Source organism: Podarcis raffonei, chromosome 13, assembly GCF_027172205.1.
Source record: "Podarcis raffonei isolate rPodRaf1 chromosome 13, rPodRaf1.pri, whole genome shotgun sequence".
NCBI classification, from domain to species: domain Eukaryota; kingdom Metazoa; phylum Chordata; class Lepidosauria; order Squamata; family Lacertidae; genus Podarcis; species Podarcis raffonei.
In genome coordinates, this window is record NC_070614.1 from 36926965 (window position 1) to 36945858 (window position 18894).

The window sequence follows — 18894 nt, forward strand, 5'->3', positions numbered from 1 at the left end:
TCATGTGTTACTGCAAAGTGGCAGGGGGTGCCTCCATTTGGCTCTGTCTGGTAACATGCAAGTAAAGGAGCCCCCTGGCTATGCAAAGGTTCTCAGGGAAGGGCAGTGCTAGGACAGGAAGCTACATGGAAAGAAAACACCAGAAAGAGTTCCCAGAGCAAACGGGGTTTGTGTATCCCATATGTGGGTATAGCAGGGGTGGGATTGTTAAATGACTTCTCTCTGTCCATTGGGCCATGCTGACTGAAGCCAATAGGAGGGGCCAGCAGACTGGGTGCTGCCCGTGCAGGTGGACCATGGTGCGTGAGAGAAAATGGGAATGTAGGGGCACGTGTATATGAGAAAATAGCAATTTTGCACTTTTCCAAATCCCCTTGGATTTTGAGCTGCTTCCCAATGAAACACAAGTCTTCTCTTCCATTGTGGCACATCTTGAGTACAAGAATCTGCTGTGTGTTTTTAGATCAAATCTAGAAATCCTACCCTTTCAGCCCCAAGTCTCATAAGCCTTCTGAGGAATCTTCTCAGTGAACTTGCCAGTGGTCTTCAGCTCATTTAAACACCACACGTAAATTGGCTGGAATTGTATCAAGCCTGCCACGCCAGCTCTGATTTTAGGGCAACGAAATAAGCGCTTCCACGGCTAGCTACCCAGTACTTCCACTTTATTAACTGTCCTTTCTTAGGAAAGGAAAGGAATTGACTGGAGGTTCAGTTTGTAGCTATAAAGTAGGAATAACATTTACTTTAACCTCAAGGCAGGGGTCTTGGGCACTCCCATACCAGAATAAAGTCTAGCAAGGGATAAAGATGAATAGGTTTTTTTGCTTTTGTTTAAAAAGAGTTTCTCACATTAGGTTAGAAGGACCTACTTTTCCAGTTGTGGAAGAACGGATTGAGCAATGCCCCATTGGGAACATAAAAAAGGAAGGCAAGACTTCAGTATTCATCTGTATAATAGGATAATACAACACCTTTCCTAACAGGAGAGCAAAGGTGCCTACTTTTCCATCAAAGGAAGGACACACATAGTTGTTGATACTGCCAGAGCATGATGAAAAAGAACTTGGATCCACACACATGGGTGACTGGAGAGGTGTGTGAGAGCTTTAAGGAGCTGGACCTAGTCTTTCTGGCACAATATCTTATCCACCCACCCAACAGCTTCAGAAACGAACAATTCATCTGTGTGTGTGTAGAGGCTGTGGTTGAAAGACACAACCGCCGTGTCGGGATACTGTTTAAACTGGTGTAAAAATATGTGCCTAAGCAACTCACACAGTTTGACCAGACCATTGGCTGTGGCAGCAAGGTTTGTCGCACCAAAGCAGGCTGTGGAGGAGGTGGTTGGGGTTTTTTTTGGGGGGGGGGTCTTGCTGTCTTCCCCTCCCATATATTACTGTGGAGGGAAGCATAGGAGAGAATGGCTCCTCACAGCCATCTGTGCTGCAAAGAGTTACTAGGCCCATCCATGCGACAGAGAAAGCAAGGCCCGGGCACATCAGCCAATGGCGGGTGCTGATGTGTGCGTCACACAAAGATGGGCCTAGGACCCTTCCAGCTCACTATGGTTTTCACACACAGCGGTGTGGAGATGGGTAAGATGAAGAACTGGCAGTGGCGGGGATTTTGCAGCCACCAGTGGGAGGATGCTAACAGAAAATAAAACAAGACACTTTTAAAATACTGGTTTGCAGAGGAGATGGTTGGTGGGTCCTTTTGCGAGGGGAGGCGAAGAGCTGTCCCTACACAGCAGAAGGCGGTGGCTAAATGTTATGAAGAGCACCGAGGAGGAGATTTGTCTGAGATGAGTGACAAGTCAGGGAGACTCTCCAAAATGGCCAAAAAACCCCGACTGTAGGCCGTCCCACAAGGGAGTCCCTCACCCCAGCAGAAAAGCTGGGAACTACTTCACTCGCCATCAGAGGACATGGCGGGGCATGATCCGGTCCACTGGAAAAGGATTCCAACTGTGTGGAAAGTTTCGCAGAGACCCCTTCTTCCCCCCATGTCCATAGGAGGTATCAGAGAGGGAGAGTCTGCGTTGACGTCTGCATGTCTTGAGCTGCTTGGTCTGCCCGCTGGTGATAGACGTGAACTGTGCAGGTCCCCATGTGCCAGAAATCCACTGCAAAGAGCCCAAAGAGAAGGAAGAGGACCATGGCCAGGGCCCATTCGCAGTAGGCCGACTCAGAATGCAGCTTCAGGAAAAAGAGCACAATCGCTGGGATTAAAGGAGTCAAGGAGAAAGGAGCCAGAGCCGGTGCATCTGTTATTCCCAAAAGAGATATAGGTTGCACACACACCATGCATTTAAAGCATGTAGCTTCCTCCACAGAATCCTGGGAACAGTAGTTTACCCTTCACAGAGCCACAATTCCCAACACCCTTAAACTACAGTTCCCAGGTCTTTTATAATTATGATTAAGGGGTAGAATGTGCTTTAAATGCATGGTGTATATGCAGCCTTAGGCAAGACTGAGGAGAGGCCAGACCTAGTTCCACTTTGTTTTGGATGTGGGGCAGGACAAGATGCATTCGGTAGGCCACAGCCTCCTTAACGGCCACTGTTACCAGCTTGACAGGGAAAACTGGCAAGCAAGCAGTGACAACAGCAGGAGATGTTGCTGCTTCTCATTTGCCCGCCCCCCCTTGGGCCAATGGGTGGGAGAGCAAACAGGCAACAACAGAGCTAGCAAACTGCTGCCAGTGATGTCTGCTCCGTCTAACGGCATTTCCCTGACCATGCCAACTCTTGGCAGCGGCCTCAGAAAAGTCCCAGGTTCTGGGCTGCTGGGCTCCTAATGAATACTAAGAACATTTTTTAAAGAAATTCTTCAGGACCACTTGAAGCCAGTCCCTAAGGATACAAGTGAGTGTGTTTCCAGTTCTGCATAGCACATCAAAGAAAACCCAATTGAGGCTAAACAACAACTTGGTGCAAGAGATAATAGATGTGAAACTGTGCCCTTCAACCTCCCAATCACACTATCTATCAACTAACCCCAAGCTGCTTCATGTTGATAATAATGTAGATAATACCTGTCTCTTCCCTTAGAACACAGGAAGTTGCCTTATTCTGAGTCAGACCAATGGTCCATCCAAGCTAGTAATGTCTACACAGTCTGGCAGCAGCTCTCCAGGATTTTAGGCAAGGAATCTCTCCCAGCCCTACCTGGAGATGCTGAGAGACTTGAACCTGGGACCTTTTGCATGCAAAGCAGATGCTCTGCCGCTGATCTATGGATCCTTATAAAAGCCCTCCGCATACTCCGCAATTTCCCCTCCTGCATCTTTAAAGACAATGCTCTAGTTCAGGATACTGGCAATGAGAAAGGCAGAACCACAGAAGCTGAGGGAGAATCTGAGGGGCCCAATCCACCATCCTCCGTGCCTCGGCTTCACTCGGTGGGTCAGGAATGTTTGGACCCAGAAATAAAGGATGCCCACCACAAAAGCCAAGAAGGCCCCAACTAAATGGGTTTCTATCTGGTTTTTTTCCTGTAGGGGAAAGAGAACAGAGAAAATCAACAGAGAAAATCCCACCCCACCAAGGCCATTTCATGTTCTAGTTCATCAAAATCCTTTTCAATGAAATTCACAAGCCCCAATTTTAAGACAAACCACGTCTCCATCGCCTTTTTAAAGTGTGTAGAGATGTTCGGGAAACATCCTAGACCCCCCCCAATACCCCACAATCTTCTGCATCCCCAGCAAAGGTGGGATGGGTGGGCCTCTTCTGACCACCCCTGTCATTTAAGGACCATCCCTACTGAGACCTCCTCCTCTTCATTTTTGGTAAGGCTTGTCAACCCCTCTCCCCATCTGCAGCTTCTTACCTGGAAATTGCCCACAATAGACGACCCGAGGGCACAGAGTAGGCCGAAAATGAGCCCAACTAGATTTAAACGGGAGTGACAGCCATAATCCCGCACCTGCTGGTATTTCAGAAAGCAGATCACCGCGCCTAGAAGAGATGTCAGTTATTGAGGCTGATAAGATCCATCCTTTCATTTGCTGTCCCAGAGCCACCACATGGTCCATACATGTCACTGAGAGGCAGACTCTAAAGTAGAAGACAGCCTTTCCCTCCATAAATTTCCCTAATATTCTTTTAAAGCCATTCAAACTGGTGTCCTATCATTACATACTGCGGTAGCAAATTTCATATTTCAACTGTGTGCTGGGAGAGAAGTTACCTTATTTTCTTTCATCTGCCCCGAATCCTCAAAAACCTTTGGGGTCTTGTATTATAAGAGAGGGAAGAAAGCCTCTCTCAATCAGCTTTTTCTAATGATAATAATTCTGTACACCTGTATCATATCCCCCACGCTTGCCTTTCTTTCTAGACTAAAAAGTCTCAACCTTTCCTCATGATTCAGTTGCTCCAATCCCACTGTTATTTCGATCGTAGAAGAAGAAGAGTTTGGATTTGATATCCCGCTTTATCACTACCCTAAGGAGTCTCAAAGCGGCTAACATTCTCCTTTCCCTTCCTCCCCCACAACAAACACTCTGTGAGGTGAGTGGGGCTGAGAGACTTCAGAGAAGTGTGACTAGCCCAAGGTCACCCAGCAGCTGCATGTGGAGGAGCGGAGAGGCGAACCCGGTTCACCAGATTACGAGTCCACCACTCTTAACCACTACACCACACCTGGCTCCTTTGCCAGGACTACAATATCCTGTTTAAGGTACATCTTCCGAAGTGTCGTTGCAGCACAGATTTGTTTAAAGGGCTTACAGGCCTGGTGGTTTTCTTCTCAACTCCTTCCCCAATGAATCCCTAACACGGCATTCGTTCCCCTCCACACATGCACCTGCTGCACCGACACCATCCTAACTGGGCATCCTCCACAGGCAGAAATATGGACAGTTATTGACCAGAGCTAAGAATTAAAATAGGAGAGGAATGAACCTCAGGCTCAGGGGACAAACATGACCCTCCTCATCTCTTTATCTGGCTCTCAAGAGTCTCCTCAGGCCACACTCCCTCCCCAGCCCCTCACAGGCTTGGCTTTGCATCTTTCTTGAGTGTTTTTGCTAGGCGGCGTCCTTGCACTCGGACAATGCCTCTTGGATGGAGAATAGAGAGCCGTGTGTGTATGAATCTCTGTAGAAACCAGCCTACTGTACCAAAGGTAAAATTTGCATTATTTGCTCCACCCACTTTTGCCCATGGCCCCACCCACCACTGGCAAATGGCCCCTGGAAGGTTGCCCAGAAAGGCATGTGGCCCTTTGACCAGGAAAATGTTCCCTGCCCCTGAACTAAAAGGTTAGGGCTGACCTTGATTAAATATGGAGCATTGGAGGCACATGGTGGCAAAAGGAAAGAGACCAAGAGAGACAGGGCTTACCTAGAAAAGCTCCTAGATTAAGAACTTGACCAAAGACACAGCTCTGGGGTGGGGAGGAGCCACATGTGCTGGAGGAAGACAAGGGGGGGGGAATTCATACAGATTGCAGCTGAGTTCAGAAGCTGGCCCTTTAGACTCCCCCCGGCCCAATAGAAGCAATTCAATACACAGAAACAACCCTAGTTCATTGGTCCTCCTCAGCTAGTGTGGTGGGACCCACAACAGGACCCACAACAGCCTCATCCAAAGTGGGTCACAGCACAGCTGCACTGCTACCATCCATATACAGGATAGAGTATAAAATAAAAGAGAGAAAATGGTCTCCAGGTATGTGTTTGGGGTAAAGGGGAGTCCTAGGGCTGAAAATGATGCACACCGATTGCTAGGTAGTCTAGTTAGGCCTGGATGGGGCAATATTCCATCCTTCTTCTCTAGGCTGGTCCAGGCCCTCTTGCTGCCTGAAGTGAAGGACACAGTGGCACATCCTCCCCATCACACACCCCAAAGCCATTTTGGATGGGTCTGATGGAAGCCGTAGACCGGAAGATCTGGAGAACATCAGGTTGGCTATGGCCCGCCTGTTCCCCAAGGCTTGAGGCTGTCACTCAAAAGGGTTCTCTTCAATACAGAGAATAACTTGACTTCCTGAAAAGATGGAAGCTAGAGAAGGGTGGGTTTTTTTGAGGGGGGGGGTTGGAAGACTTTCTCAGAAACCCAGTCAAGCCATACCTGATATATGGAAAAGCTTCTGTGATGTTTACAGATCCATTTGCAACAGCCATGGCATACCTGAAAGGGGGGGGAGGGGAGAATCTCATTAATTGGCTGGAGTTGCCAGACTAACGCTTGTTTTTCAAATTCTTCCCAATAAGTTTAAAGTATGCTCTGTCACACACTTAGTCCCTGTTTTTTTTTATTTTTGAATAATATAATATTATATCACTACACTTTGTAGCCAAGACTTTTCTTCATCAAACAAACTCGCTTGTCAAGAAAAAAGAAGAAAAGTGGGGGGGGGGGAGCGGGGAAATGACATATGAAGGAGAAAAGGGGCAGCAAAACAACAACAAATCTCTAAAGTACTGTACAGTGAATAGATTAAAAGGGAAAATATAAACATGTAAAAACAAAGCCCACCTCTCAATAAATTTCCTTCCTTTATTATTATGTATTGCATTTCTCTACTATAACTGATTGGTTAGGAAAACCTGGCAAACTATCTTAATGATCAAACTTACACACTTGTTCACTACACACACACACACACACACACACACACACACACACACAGTGCCTCTAGACTGTCTCTGCTTTAAGGTGGGATTTCATTCAAAGTGGCAAATTCTGGTCACGCAATTATAGTCGCACAACAAACCTGCTCAACTACCCCCCCCCCGAAATGGGCCTTTTTGCAATAAGGAAAGTGGGTGAGGACACTTCCTTTGACGCAACATCATCTAACCTCCAAATGAGTGCTTGTTAAATAGCCAACATCCTCTCATCTCCCTGCAAACAAATCAGAGCGAACGCCCAATTCACCTGAAAGTGCCCCAGAGTTCATTGGGCAGTTTCCTTGCAAAGAGAGAATCCTGGAGGCTTGTGGGTAGTTGCTGTTTTAGTGTGCAAAACAGAGGGAGAGACAGCTACAGAGCTAGCCTCCAAGCACCTGGGAGTAGAGGGAAGCAGTAGACCTGGCAGTGCCTTTTTAGAAATTAAAGGCTGCCCACCCTAACTACACCTCTGCACATTTTCTCCTGTGGCACAAAGCGCAAGTGCTGCCAAATCAATGGCTACTAGCCGTGGCAGCTCTGCTGTGTCTTCGTGGCCAGAGGCAGTAATGTTTCTGAATACAAGTTGCTGGAAACCACAGGGAGAAAGAGGGCTCTTGTGCTCAGCTCCTGCTAGATGCCCTGCTTCCCATGGGCATCTGCTTGGCCCCTGGGAAAACAGGATGTTGGACTAAATGGACCACCGGATCGTCATATGCTCTTAGCAACACCTGCACACCAGATGAATTTGAGCCAGCTAACCTAGTTGGCAAGCATTTGTTACAATTACAGGACTTTAAAAACAGCAGCACCACAGAGATCCAGATCCTTTGCATATGGTGACCAAGCTGGCTCACGAAAGGTTAGCGAGCTAGGTGTGTGTGTCACTGTACGGTTGCCAGCTTGCAAAAGAAGAGGAAAGAGAAAGCTCTTGTCCCTTTAAAATAGATATTTGGCGTGCAGATCTCAGCAAGCGAAGCACCTTTGCGTGAGCTGCAATCAGCTGCCAATTGCTGCAGATCAAAATGCTGTTAAAGGGGTCAGTTCCACGTTGGCACCCTGCTCTGTTTGAACAAAGTCCCCTTTTCCACTAGGAATTTGACCTGCAGGCAGCGGAAAACTTTGCTGGGTTGTAATTATCTCGTATTGCAAAAAAGAACACAAGAAAACTGTCTTGCGTCAGACCCAACTATTTATCCGTCATCTGTATTAGATACTGTACTATGACTGACGGCAAATCTCCAGGATGTCAAAGAGAGGCCGTTTCTATCACCTGTGACCTGATACTTTCACCTGGACCCACCAGCGACGGAACACTGAAGCTTAGCTCAGGGAGAAAGCTTCTGCCTCATATGCAGAAGTTCCCAGGTTCAATCCCTGGTGTCTCCTGGTGGGGCTGGGAGAGATCTTCCATCGGAGGCATTTAAGAAGCACTGCTAGTCATTGCAGACAATCCTGCACTGGATGGACTCGGTATAAGGCAGCTTCTTAAGTTCAGACGTTCTACCATTGAGTCACGCTCTTCCTATACCAGATTGGAGTTGATATGATCCCATTTCCCCAAATCCAGCTCTATCACTGCTGGGCTTAAAGCAAGCACACAAATACACACACATACACACTCCCACATCCCACCTGAGAGTCAACCCACTCCGCTTTGCTTATTGTTACTCACACAACCCAGAAGCCGACAATACCTCCTACAGCTAGGAGCACAGGAAGGAGAGCCCAAAGCCACATGGTGGCAGAAGACCTAAAGGCAAAAAATATAAGGAAACCATCAAGAACGGCCTGAGATTCTTGGGTTCTTTGGGAACAAGGTGAGATAAAGCTGAAAGAAGCCTGGGGAGGAGACCAGATCCCTGGGCTCTAGGGACCCATTGTGATTTGGTGGTCTTGAAAGAGCAGCAAGGCCGAATCCTAAAATTTCGGGGGTTTGGGAAGTAGGTTAGGTCACAGCAAGCCAGGATTCCTGGGTTCTCTGGCTAAGCCCTTGATAACTGGAAAACTCTGCTACGTCCAAGGGGCCTTATTGCTCCTCACTGCCTTCCTCTGCGCTGCAGGAATTAAAACAAACAACAACACTAGAAAGACTTCTGCTAATGGTATACTAATAAACTTCCCCCGCCACGCCCCTCACTCAGCCACCACCCAGCAGGGCCAAGCTCCTGCCAGTAATCAAAGCAAAAGATTTTAAAGCAAAAGTCCATGGGAAGGTGGGGAATTGCCCTGAAACCTGAGCAACACCCTAGCTACATCATCACTCGGAGACTGGCAATGAGCTGGCTGCAAATTATACTGCGCAGCAGGCAACCAGGGGCTTCCTTGTGGGGCTTCTGAGCAGGGAGTTTTAGAATCAAGGTTTTTGGTTTCTGTTTCCCTTCTGAGTCTTCAGGAATATTGAGCGATTCCTTACCCAGAAATTATCTGCTAGCTGCGTCCTTTTTTCTCCGCTCAGGAGCACGTCTTTCTCCCTAGCAGGTAGCAAGGTTAGTGTGCCAGCGCTCTTTCCAATAAACCTGCCCCAACTCCATCTCTGGGACGGGGCAAAGGGCATTGTGAGGGCGCTATCTGCCTGTGACTTTTGTCCCCAAGGCGTGCCATTCTGCTGCCACACAGATGGCGCTTGGAGAAAGAGGGACCACTCTGCGGCGTGACGCAGTTTATCAGTGCAGCGTGTGCTTTTCTAACGGAGAACCACGGTTACTGGATTCCTTACGAGGGATCGCTCCAGACTGGCATTTTTCGGTGTGGATCTCTTCGGCAGCATGCCAGTGACACAATAATAGTGCATCAATGGTGGAATAATACTGGACTGTCCACACACACACCGCTCCACCGTATCAGTTGTGATGCTCCATCAATGTTACCACATTTATTTCCACCTGCAGAGGCGCTCTTGCACTATAGCGCCACAAAAGTGAGAGAACGAGAACTGCGGAACATTTGCATTGGTCTTGAAAGGCTGCAGGGTTTCAACAGGAAGTTATGGGATGCGGGCTGCTAGGAAGTGAAGCAGTATGCCCTCCCTGAAACTTCTGCGAGTGTAAGTATTATTGAAAGCGGTATCGTGCACAACCGCCGTGCTGAGCCCAAATTATCATGGATGCACAGTAAAAAAAGGTAGTCAGGCAGGGAGAGGAAGGGAAAGAAGATCTGGGAGTACAGTGGTACCTTGGGTTCAGAACTTAATTTGTTCCAGAGGTCCGTTCTTAACCTGAAACTGTTCTTAACCTGAGGTACCACTTCAGCTAATGGGGCCTCCCGCTGCCGCCGCACAATTTCTGTTCTCATCCTGAAGCAAAGTTCTTAACTCGAGGTACTATTTCTGGGTTAGCGGAGTCTGTAACCTGAAGCATCTGTAACCTGAAGCGTATGTAACCTGAGGTACCACTGTATAGGATTAGAGGAGTGAATTTCTGGGAACCAGGAGGGAAGACTGCTGGGTTATGGCGAGGTTACCAGGAGCATAGGTCAGCATATCCAGAGTAACATTCTGGAAGTGGTGTCTTGAAATAGGAGAAGAGAGGAGCATCACGTTCTGTACCTCTGGCAGTAAAAAGTTTTGGGATGTACCTATTGCTGCAGCAGCATAAGTTCTGCTGCCACCAACGCAGCTGTGTCTAATATTAGTCTGCCGGCTGCAAGGTAAGTTCACCTGTTGCCGATGTAGCTTACCTGAGGTCCGAGAAGTTCTTTGGCAAGTTTCTAGGGACCTTGACCTGGCGAAACTGGAAGAGGGCTCGTGGAAGTCCTTGACAGGCTGTCCAGGGCACGCAGGTATCGCAAGGCATTTTATGACCTGAGGATGAAAAGAAAAAGTTGCCGGTTGCCCTATTTTATAACCTGTGAAGTGAACCTCTGTTTAGCCGGAGAACAGCAGGCTACGGTAATTTGTGTGACACCATGGGGAGGGTTCCCTCGCATGCAAAAGTGGTGGAATCTGCTATTGTAAGGTGTAGGGGTGGCTGCTGACCCGGACAGTGTTAAAGGGGGATTGGAATTGTAGAGTTGGAAGGGATCCCGAGGGTCATCTAGTCCAACCCTCTGCAACGCAAGAATCTCATCTCAAGCATCCATGACAGGTAGTTCTTTCTGCCTAGGTGCAGAACCTCCCTATTGAAATTCATTTTGCTAGTTTGGATCCCAGTTCTCCAATCCGTTAAGATCATCTTGAATCCAGATTCTGTCTTCTGTGGCATTAGCTACCCTTCCCAGTTTGGTGCCCTCTGCAAAGGGCTCATCCATACAGTGGTACCTTGGGTTAAGAACTTAATTCGTTCTGGAGGTCCGTTCTTAACCTGAAACTGTTCTTAACCTGAGATACCACTTTAGCTAATGGGGCCTCCCGCTGCCACTGCGCTGTTGCCACGCGATTTCTGTTCTCATCTTGAAGCAAAGTTCTTAACCCGAGGTACTATTTCTGGGTTAGTGGAGTCTGTAACCTGAAGCGTCTGTAACTCGAGGTACCACTGTACTTACATTTGCTTTGCACTTTCTAGGCACAAGTCCGGACTTTCTAGATCCGTGTCCTGGTTTGTTGTTGTTGTTGTCCTGGCGCTTTAACCCAGGAATATCCACGTTTTACTGCTGAATGGCTGTCCGTAGGAAACCCATATGGCTAGATGCAATTCCTCCAGCACTGGGATTCATGTGTGGGAGAGTTGCTCATGTCCCGCCCACATGACTCTCATAGGCATCTGATTGGCCACCATGAAAGCAGGACGCTCGGCTTGGGCCACATTTACACCACACATTTAAAGCACTATGATACCACTTTAAATAGTCATGGCTTCCTCCCCCAAAGCATCCTGGGAAATAAATTTTGTTAAGGGTGCTGCTGGGAGTTGTTAGGAGACCCTTGTTCCCCATACAGAGCTACCATTCCCAGAAGCCCCTGTAAATTGACTGATTAATTGACTGTTAATCCACTCTGAGAATGGAGAGACGACTAGCAGAGCCGGAACGTAAACGGTTACACAAAGGTAAGAGTTTCCTCCATTTCTCTGCTCACTTTTTGCCTGTCCTTCTGGGAAGGGCATTTACAAGACTGGGGCCTGGAAAAAGGTACTCCTGGAGTTGTGGAAATACTAAAAACTCAATGATGGCAGACAAAGCGAAGAAGGAAAGGATTGCAGTTTTCTCCCCCCCCCCCAGCCCCCAACTGAAAGCTTGAATGTTTAGCTCAAGACAGTAATAATTGTATAGATTGATTCCTCTGAAAGAAAGATAATAGTTGGAGACGCCTAACAGAGACACACAGCAGGGGAGGCTGCCTCTGCAAGGATCGATGCAGAGATGGAAGATGCGCCGAATGATTCTGTACGTGGGCATTTTTTGCTTTGTTGTCGGAGAAGGTGGGTAGATGAGTCACTGAGCAAATTGACAAAATTGCAAACGTAGTTTCTGTTAACAGAGGCTGAGAGCGACAGAGACAAGAGGCTAAAGGCAACAGTGGAATCTGGATAACTCCCCACCCCCACCCCGGCCTTGCTATGTTTGTTTACTTATGGACGTTTCACCAATTGTAGCACAAAAGAACAATCTGTGAAATGGGTAGAGTTTGGAGCGGAATCGATCGATACAGGGAAGCAAATGGTTTTTTTCTAAGTTGTATTGGGAGTTAGGAGGTGTCTTTTGTCAGTTCTTCCCCACTAATGCTACATTATTCAGGATTAGACTCATTTCTCCTTAATTAAGAGCACCGTAAAAATGGCCGTTTCTATACTTTATCCTAATCTTTGGCAACTTGGTGTCCTCTAGATTAAATGTGTGTGTATCCTGCCTTTTCCCCTGACAGGGACTCAAGCTGGCTTACAGATAAAATTTAGCGTCAAGAGGTTCAACAGGAGAAAAAGATATATAGCAGACACTGGTGAAAGTTGTGTTTAAGCAGGAGCACACCACTTTTTATTTTTTCAAGAGAAGAAGTACACTTTTAAGTTTTGGGGGGCAGAAATCACTTTAAAATCCAGGAGGAAATTCTTGCTACTGGCTTAAAATCTAAAAAGGAGACTTGAGCAGACAGAGCAGCCGTCCTGTTAGAAAAGGCGTAATATTTGTAAAGGTGCAGCTCATTCTTTCACCACTGGATGGAAGCACTTACCTCCCAATACTTTTGATCACAAATGCTTGGTTCAGAGAGCACCGATTTAATAAAGAAATAAGGCTTGCAAAAGGGCATCTCTGCCAGAACGATCTGACAGTTGCAACATCTACACAATTCTGGTTCCAGTGGGAGGAGGCGATATGTTCCTCTCCAAACAGCTGCGTGAGGCAGGGTCAGGCAGGGGATACACTGAGATTATTTGCAGTAGATCATCCTGCCTTCTGGTTCCCAGTTGTATTGACAATAGCAACAGCTAAAATGCCACCACCCCCAAAAAAAGGTTGCTTAAAAAACATTGAGGGAATGAGATGTTTTGAATTCCATCAGTCCCTGCCAGCTATGGTCAATGATCAGGAACTAGCAGCCCAGAGTGGCTGGGAAAACTCAGCCAGATGGGCGGGGTATAAATAATAAATTATTATTATTATTAAAATTATTATTGTCCAACTTCTTCACACAGTGAATAATTAGCTGGGCGGGTGGGAATCCATCCCCCCCCCCGCTTAGTGTGAATGCTTGAAGGGCACATCTCACAGATGCGCACTGACCTCATTGAGCTCAGTCCCAACACCCCATTTCACCTGCAGCAGCAGAAGAGAAGCACTTCACATCACACAGCGCATAATTAAACTATGGAACTCACTTCCACAGGAGGCAGCAATAACTACTAACTTGGATAGCTTTAAGAGAGGATTGGACAAAATCAAGGAGGAGAGGGCTATCAAAGGCTACTGTGAGGACAGGATATGGACCATTCGCCTGTTCCCAAGGGCCCTTCTTATGCTCTTATGTCATCCAAGGACTACTGAAGTGCGCCAGGATGGGAAAAGGCTGGTTTAAAAGAGTTTTGGGCTACATTTTGCTGTCCTTGCTGCTTGAGCAAGAACAGGGCAAAAGCAAGAGCAACGTGCCTTGTGTTCTAATATCAACATGTCACCCTGCAATATTTAAGGTACACCCAGTGGACACTCAAAGAACGTGACCACCCCCCCTCAAGAATTATGGTTCATTAAGGGTACTGGGATGGGACGCGGGTGGCACTGTGGTCTAAACCACAGAGCCTAGGGCTTGCTGATCAGAAGGTCGGTGGTTCAAATCCCCACAACGGGGTGAGCTCCCCTTGCTCAGTCCCTGCTCCTGCCAACCTAGCAGTTCAAAAGCACAGCAAAGTGCAAGTAGATAAATAGGTACTGCTCCGGCAGGAAGGTAAACGGCGTTTCTGTGCGGTGCTCTGGTTCGCCAGAAGCGGCTTAGTCATGCTGGCCACATGACCCGGAAGCTGTACGCCAGCTCCCTCGGCCAATAAAGCGAGATGAGCGCCACAAGCCCAGAGTCGGCCACGACTGGACCTAATGGTCAAGGGTCCCTTTACCTTTTTAAGGGTACTGGGAATTTTTGGCCCGCGAGGAGGAAACTACAATTCCCAGCTTTCTTTGGGGAGATTTCGTGTGCATAGAATGCACTTTAAATGTGTGGTGTGGATCCACTGGGACCATTGAGCAGTACAGTGGTACCTTGAGTAAAGTACTTAATTCGTTCCGGAGGTCCGTTCTTAACCTGAAGCACCACTTTAGCTAATGGGGCCTCCTGCTGCCGCCGTGTCGCCGGAGCACAATTTCTGTTCTCATCCTGAAGCACAGTTCTTAACCTGAAGCACTATTTCTGGGTTAGCGGAGTGTGTAACCTGAAGCATATGTAACCTGAGGTACCACTGTATAACCTTTCTGATTGCTTCTGGTCGGGGTGGGCCTGGGGGTGAGCCATTTGCTGAGAATCCTCACTTCAGGAATTTGGAGTCACTAGATCAGCACGTACTGCTGAGACACTGCCCAGGTCTAAGACTGCCTGCAGCCAACTGGTTTTATTACCCGTTTTATGACTCACGGGCACTACTTATTTTAAGACTCAGTGAAGCCTAGGGGCTAAATGGTCAGCTGAGGACCCCCTTTCATTTGAGAGTGTTGTTTTTCTCAAGGTGCGGGGTCCTCCATGTCTGAGGCCTGGGGCATTTGCCCCCATTCAACACACCAGAAGTCCAAATCACTAGAATGATGCATTTTATGGCCCAGGAAGCAAATGGCTATCACTAGAATGATGCATTTTATGGCCCAGGAAGCAAATGGCTGTATAACCTGAACTTCTGATGTAGTCAGGGGTCTGCAACTGTATTTATGTTAAAGCAACAGCCACCTTTTGGCTTCTTAAAGGACCCACATTTTCTATTTTTTTAGGAACGGAGGAAACTGCCTTATATTGAGTCCATCTAGGTCAGGATTTTCTACTGACCGGAGATATTTCCAGGCCTGCTTGGAGATACCAAATATTGAAAACTGGGACCTTTTGCATGCAGAACCAAATGCTAGGCTATGGCTGTCCATCTGATGATGTAGACTGCCGTTGAAGAAAGCTGATGCCATAATGAATTTGTTGCTTTGTGCCTGAAGTCTTCGTTGCTTTTGCTATAAGAGACTAACACACCTAGCCCTCCGGAAATTGTATTTACATTAAGGTTACCAGACGTCCCCATTTCCCCGTACAAAATCAATTGAAGTTGAAAAGTGTCCCCGGATTCATTGAAAAAAAATCTGGTAACCTTGATTTACATCAGCTTTTAATTCTCCCCCGAACACTGCTCTGTAAAATCCTCCTAATAAAGCTACCTATCTTTATAACATCTAATGTTCTGCAAGGAGAGAACTGGTGCTCTGTTGATACCTTGAATGTGAGCAAACTTTTCAGAGACATCTCCCCCTCCACCAATCCTCCACGCATTTTCCGTCACCTGTAGGGTTGCCTGCAAACCAGACAAAAAGTGTGGTTTGCTCCCATGGCATTAAGCTAGATATTAATGCCTGCACTGGGTAAGGTCTGGAAAATCCTGGTACATCTGAAGGCATGGTCGCCAATAGAAGGAGGAAACAACTGATTAAAAAGATCTGAATTACTTCACTTTTAGACTGATTTTACTTTAGTTTTCAGAAGGCTTCCCCATCAAGAACTCTTGTGGTGAAGTCCCATACTTAGGGATCAGGCACCACTACATTCTGTGGGACAAAAGCACATATGGGTGCATCAAAGCCCAGCTCCGTGGCCGCACATAAAGGCAGTAGGCTTTGGCAGGGGCACATCATGGCCGTTTTAATTGAAAGAAAACAGTGTATTTCTTAAAGAACGTACAGTGGTACCTCGGGATACATACGCTTACATACGGTTACATACGCTTCAGGTTACAGACTCTGCTAACCCAGAAATATTACCTCAGGTTAAGAACTTTGCTTCAGGATGAGAACAGAAATTGTGCTCCGGCGGTACGGCGGCAGCGGGAGGCCCCATTAGCTAAAGTGGTGCTTCAGGTTAAGAACAGTTTCAGGTTAAGAATGGACCTCCAGAACGAATTAAGTACGTAACCAGAGGTACCACTGTAGTTACCCTCCTGTGGCCCTGGGGAAAGAGGCGGGGAGGCTCTGTCTCTGGCAGTGGCTGGTTCAGGTTTTTGTGGCCAAGGCAAGCTCACCGCAAATGAGTCCCCTTTCCAGAAATGTTCCATCTTTTGGGGGGGGGGAGGCTTTTATAATCTTTACTATAAGGGGCTGGACTGTGGGTTTGCCTGCCCACCACCTCTCACTTCATCTTTGTAGTTCATTGGCTCACTGTCAAAAGAGCTCTCTCTTCATTTCCAGTAGATGGGGCAAGTCAGGGACAAAAATTCTCACAGAGATGCATGCTGAATACTTTGTGGTTGTGTGCGCATCATAACCGGCTGAAAACATGGCTGGGTTGCTCTTTTCCCTCGGTTCAGATCAAACCTGGGTTGAGAATCCAAATTCATAGTGCAGTTGTAATCCTGAAAAGGTATGTGTGTGCATAGATAGAGGTGGGTATGGAGATCTATGTATTATTTTTTTTAAAAAAGATCAATACATATCACTTCCATCAAGTTTTTTTCTGGGTCCCAGAAAGAAGAACTTTCACATTACTGGCTTAAAACACAGCTAGGTTGTTCTTTTCCTCAGTTTGGATTGAAGCTGGTTGGAGTGCAGAGTAAGCGGGTGTCTACGTGGGTGTGATTAGTTTTCAGCTGCAGTAAGGCTGGATCAGGTCCATGGCTCATCTGGTCCAGCATTCTGTTCTCACAGTGGCCAGCCAGACGCCTGTGGGAATTCTGCAAGCGTTCTCTCGTCCTATCGTTTCCAGAAACTGGTGTTCAGAAACAAGATTGTCTCCAGCCATGAAGGTAAAACATGAGATTAAGGGCAGCCATTGGTTTTAATCAAAACTCTTGTTGTTCCTTCTCTTTCTCATATGCACAGCATCCTCCCTCTAGTTAGGAGAGGAGAGATGGGTTGCCTTCCCCAAACTTCGATGGCTTTTTCATTCCAAACATTCCAGACCCTCTGTTTATAGTGAAACCATATTCTGTCAAAGAGCTCCCCTAAGGCTGTCTTGGGACATGATGAACCATTTAACATTCTTTTCTCAAATCCCAGACTATATTCTGACAGCACTTGAAGGCAAAACTACAGTGGCAAACACAGTAACAGGTCGCACTGAGAACCTGCCCTAGCTTTGAAGTCTGTTGATGCTCTGTGTAGTGAATTTTGTTTGGTTTTTAGCAACTTACTTTATTGGGAAATGTATAGGATATTAAGAGAAATCCAGGTTTGAACTTAGCCCCAGTTTTGGAGGAAGAAGCTAAATGTGTCAGAGAGAAAAGACCATCTGCAAACAGCAGGGTTTCGATTGCTATTCCAAGAACATTTAACAGACAAAGGGGGAAGAAGCTTCTGGTATGTTGTTAGTGAAATGGGGCTGGGAGAGAGAGAGAGGGAAGAATGATAACTAGATTTCTAGGGTGGCAATATTATATTCACTTACCTTTGAGTAAGCCCCACAGATTTCAACAGGACTTCCTTCTGAGTTGTCATTTATTTGTTTCGTTAAAAGCATTTCTGAACCGCCAAACCTTCATCCAGTTTTCTGGGGTAAGACACTTATCCCAAGTGCATTTTTCATTGTACAGATTACACATGAGTAAACCTACAGGGTAGCCCTTCTAGAACATGGTTACAAATTGTTGCCTCCATAACACCCCCAAACTTTAGTCAGTTACCATTTCTTGTTTCCTTCTGGAAACAAGCGTAAAATGGCCCAGAAATGCATTGTATTTTGCCATTGCATTACCCCGGCCAGAGTCAGTGGAGGCTTGTCCATTTGGGCAATTGCCCTTGGCAGCGCCTACTCACCTGTGTTCTTACTTCCATCCAGCCCAGGGAGTGGTACTGCCTTCCAGCTTCCTCCTCCTCCTCCTCCTCAGTGCTGCCTTCCTAGAATTCAGCAGGTAGGAGGTTTGGAGGCAAAACTATAATTACTTGGGTCTTTCTGCTATTGGCTCTGGCTCCACCTGCTGTTGACCTCTCCACCTTCTGACCTACCAGTCTCAGTGGGCTCCAGCTCAAACAGTCATGGCTCTCCCCCCCCCCCCCCGACTCCAATAATCCTGTGAACTGTAGTTTGTTCAGGGTACTAAAATGGCCAGGAGCCCCCTATTCCTTTCAAAGAACTACAGTTCCCAGAGGCGTTTAACCGTCTTCCTAGGGAATTCTGGGAACTGTAGCTTTGTGAGGGGATGCATGGAGTTCTTTGTCACCAGGTGTGTGGTTAAATACAAGTTGCCAGGTAGCAGCAGTTTTGTACATAGAGCCGGAAAAGCTATGAAGGGAACTGTGTTGGGCTGCCCTCTTACATATTGCCCAAAGGCGAGTCATCTAACACTCAGAGAGCGGGGTGGGTTAATTTGTATATTTAGATTATGGGTAGGCAAACTAAGGCCCGTGGGGCAGATCCGGCCCAATCACCTTCTAAATCCGACCCGTGGATGGTCCGGGAATCAACATGTTTTTACATGAGTAGAATGTGTCCTTTTATTTAAAATGCATCTCTGGGTTATTTGTGGGGCATAGGAATTCATTCACCCCCCCCAAATAGTCCGGCCCCCCACAAGGTCTGAGGGACGGTGGACCGGCCCCCTGCTGAAAAAGTTTGCTGACCCAATTTAGGTGCAGATTTAGAAGAGAGAACTACAATTGAAACAGAGGTATGTCACATCATAGTTGAGAAGACTGGTGCGGGTGATCTGTGCTCCTGCTTAGTCTGCTCTCAAG

General features: G+C 47.1%; 1 protein-coding gene across 3 annotated transcripts; it reads right to left on the minus strand.

Moving 5' to 3' along the window:
* Positions 1–1369: 1369 nt before the first annotated feature.
* On the minus strand, positions 1370–18063 carry TMEM150B (transmembrane protein 150B). Of its 3 annotated transcripts, none has more exons than XM_053361999.1 (8): positions 17977–18063; positions 10303–10426; positions 8300–8377; positions 6086–6145; positions 5357–5424; positions 3840–3967; positions 3324–3501; positions 1370–2224 (listed from the first exon to the last, which is right to left on the minus strand). In XM_053361999.1, the coding sequence occupies exons 2-8, from the start codon at positions 10416–10418 to the stop codon at positions 2025–2027; spliced, it is 828 nt and encodes a 275-aa protein (XP_053217974.1). In that variant the 5' UTR covers positions 10419–10426; positions 17977–18063; the 3' UTR covers positions 1370–2024. The 3 variants fall into 3 exon arrangements, with proteins under 3 accessions (XP_053217974.1, XP_053217973.1, XP_053217976.1); XM_053361998.1 differs by lacking the exon at positions 17977–18063 and adding an exon at positions 11107–11439; XM_053362001.1 differs by lacking the exons at positions 10303–10426; positions 17977–18063 and adding an exon at positions 9041–9165.
* Positions 18064–18894: the final 831 nt, after the last annotated feature.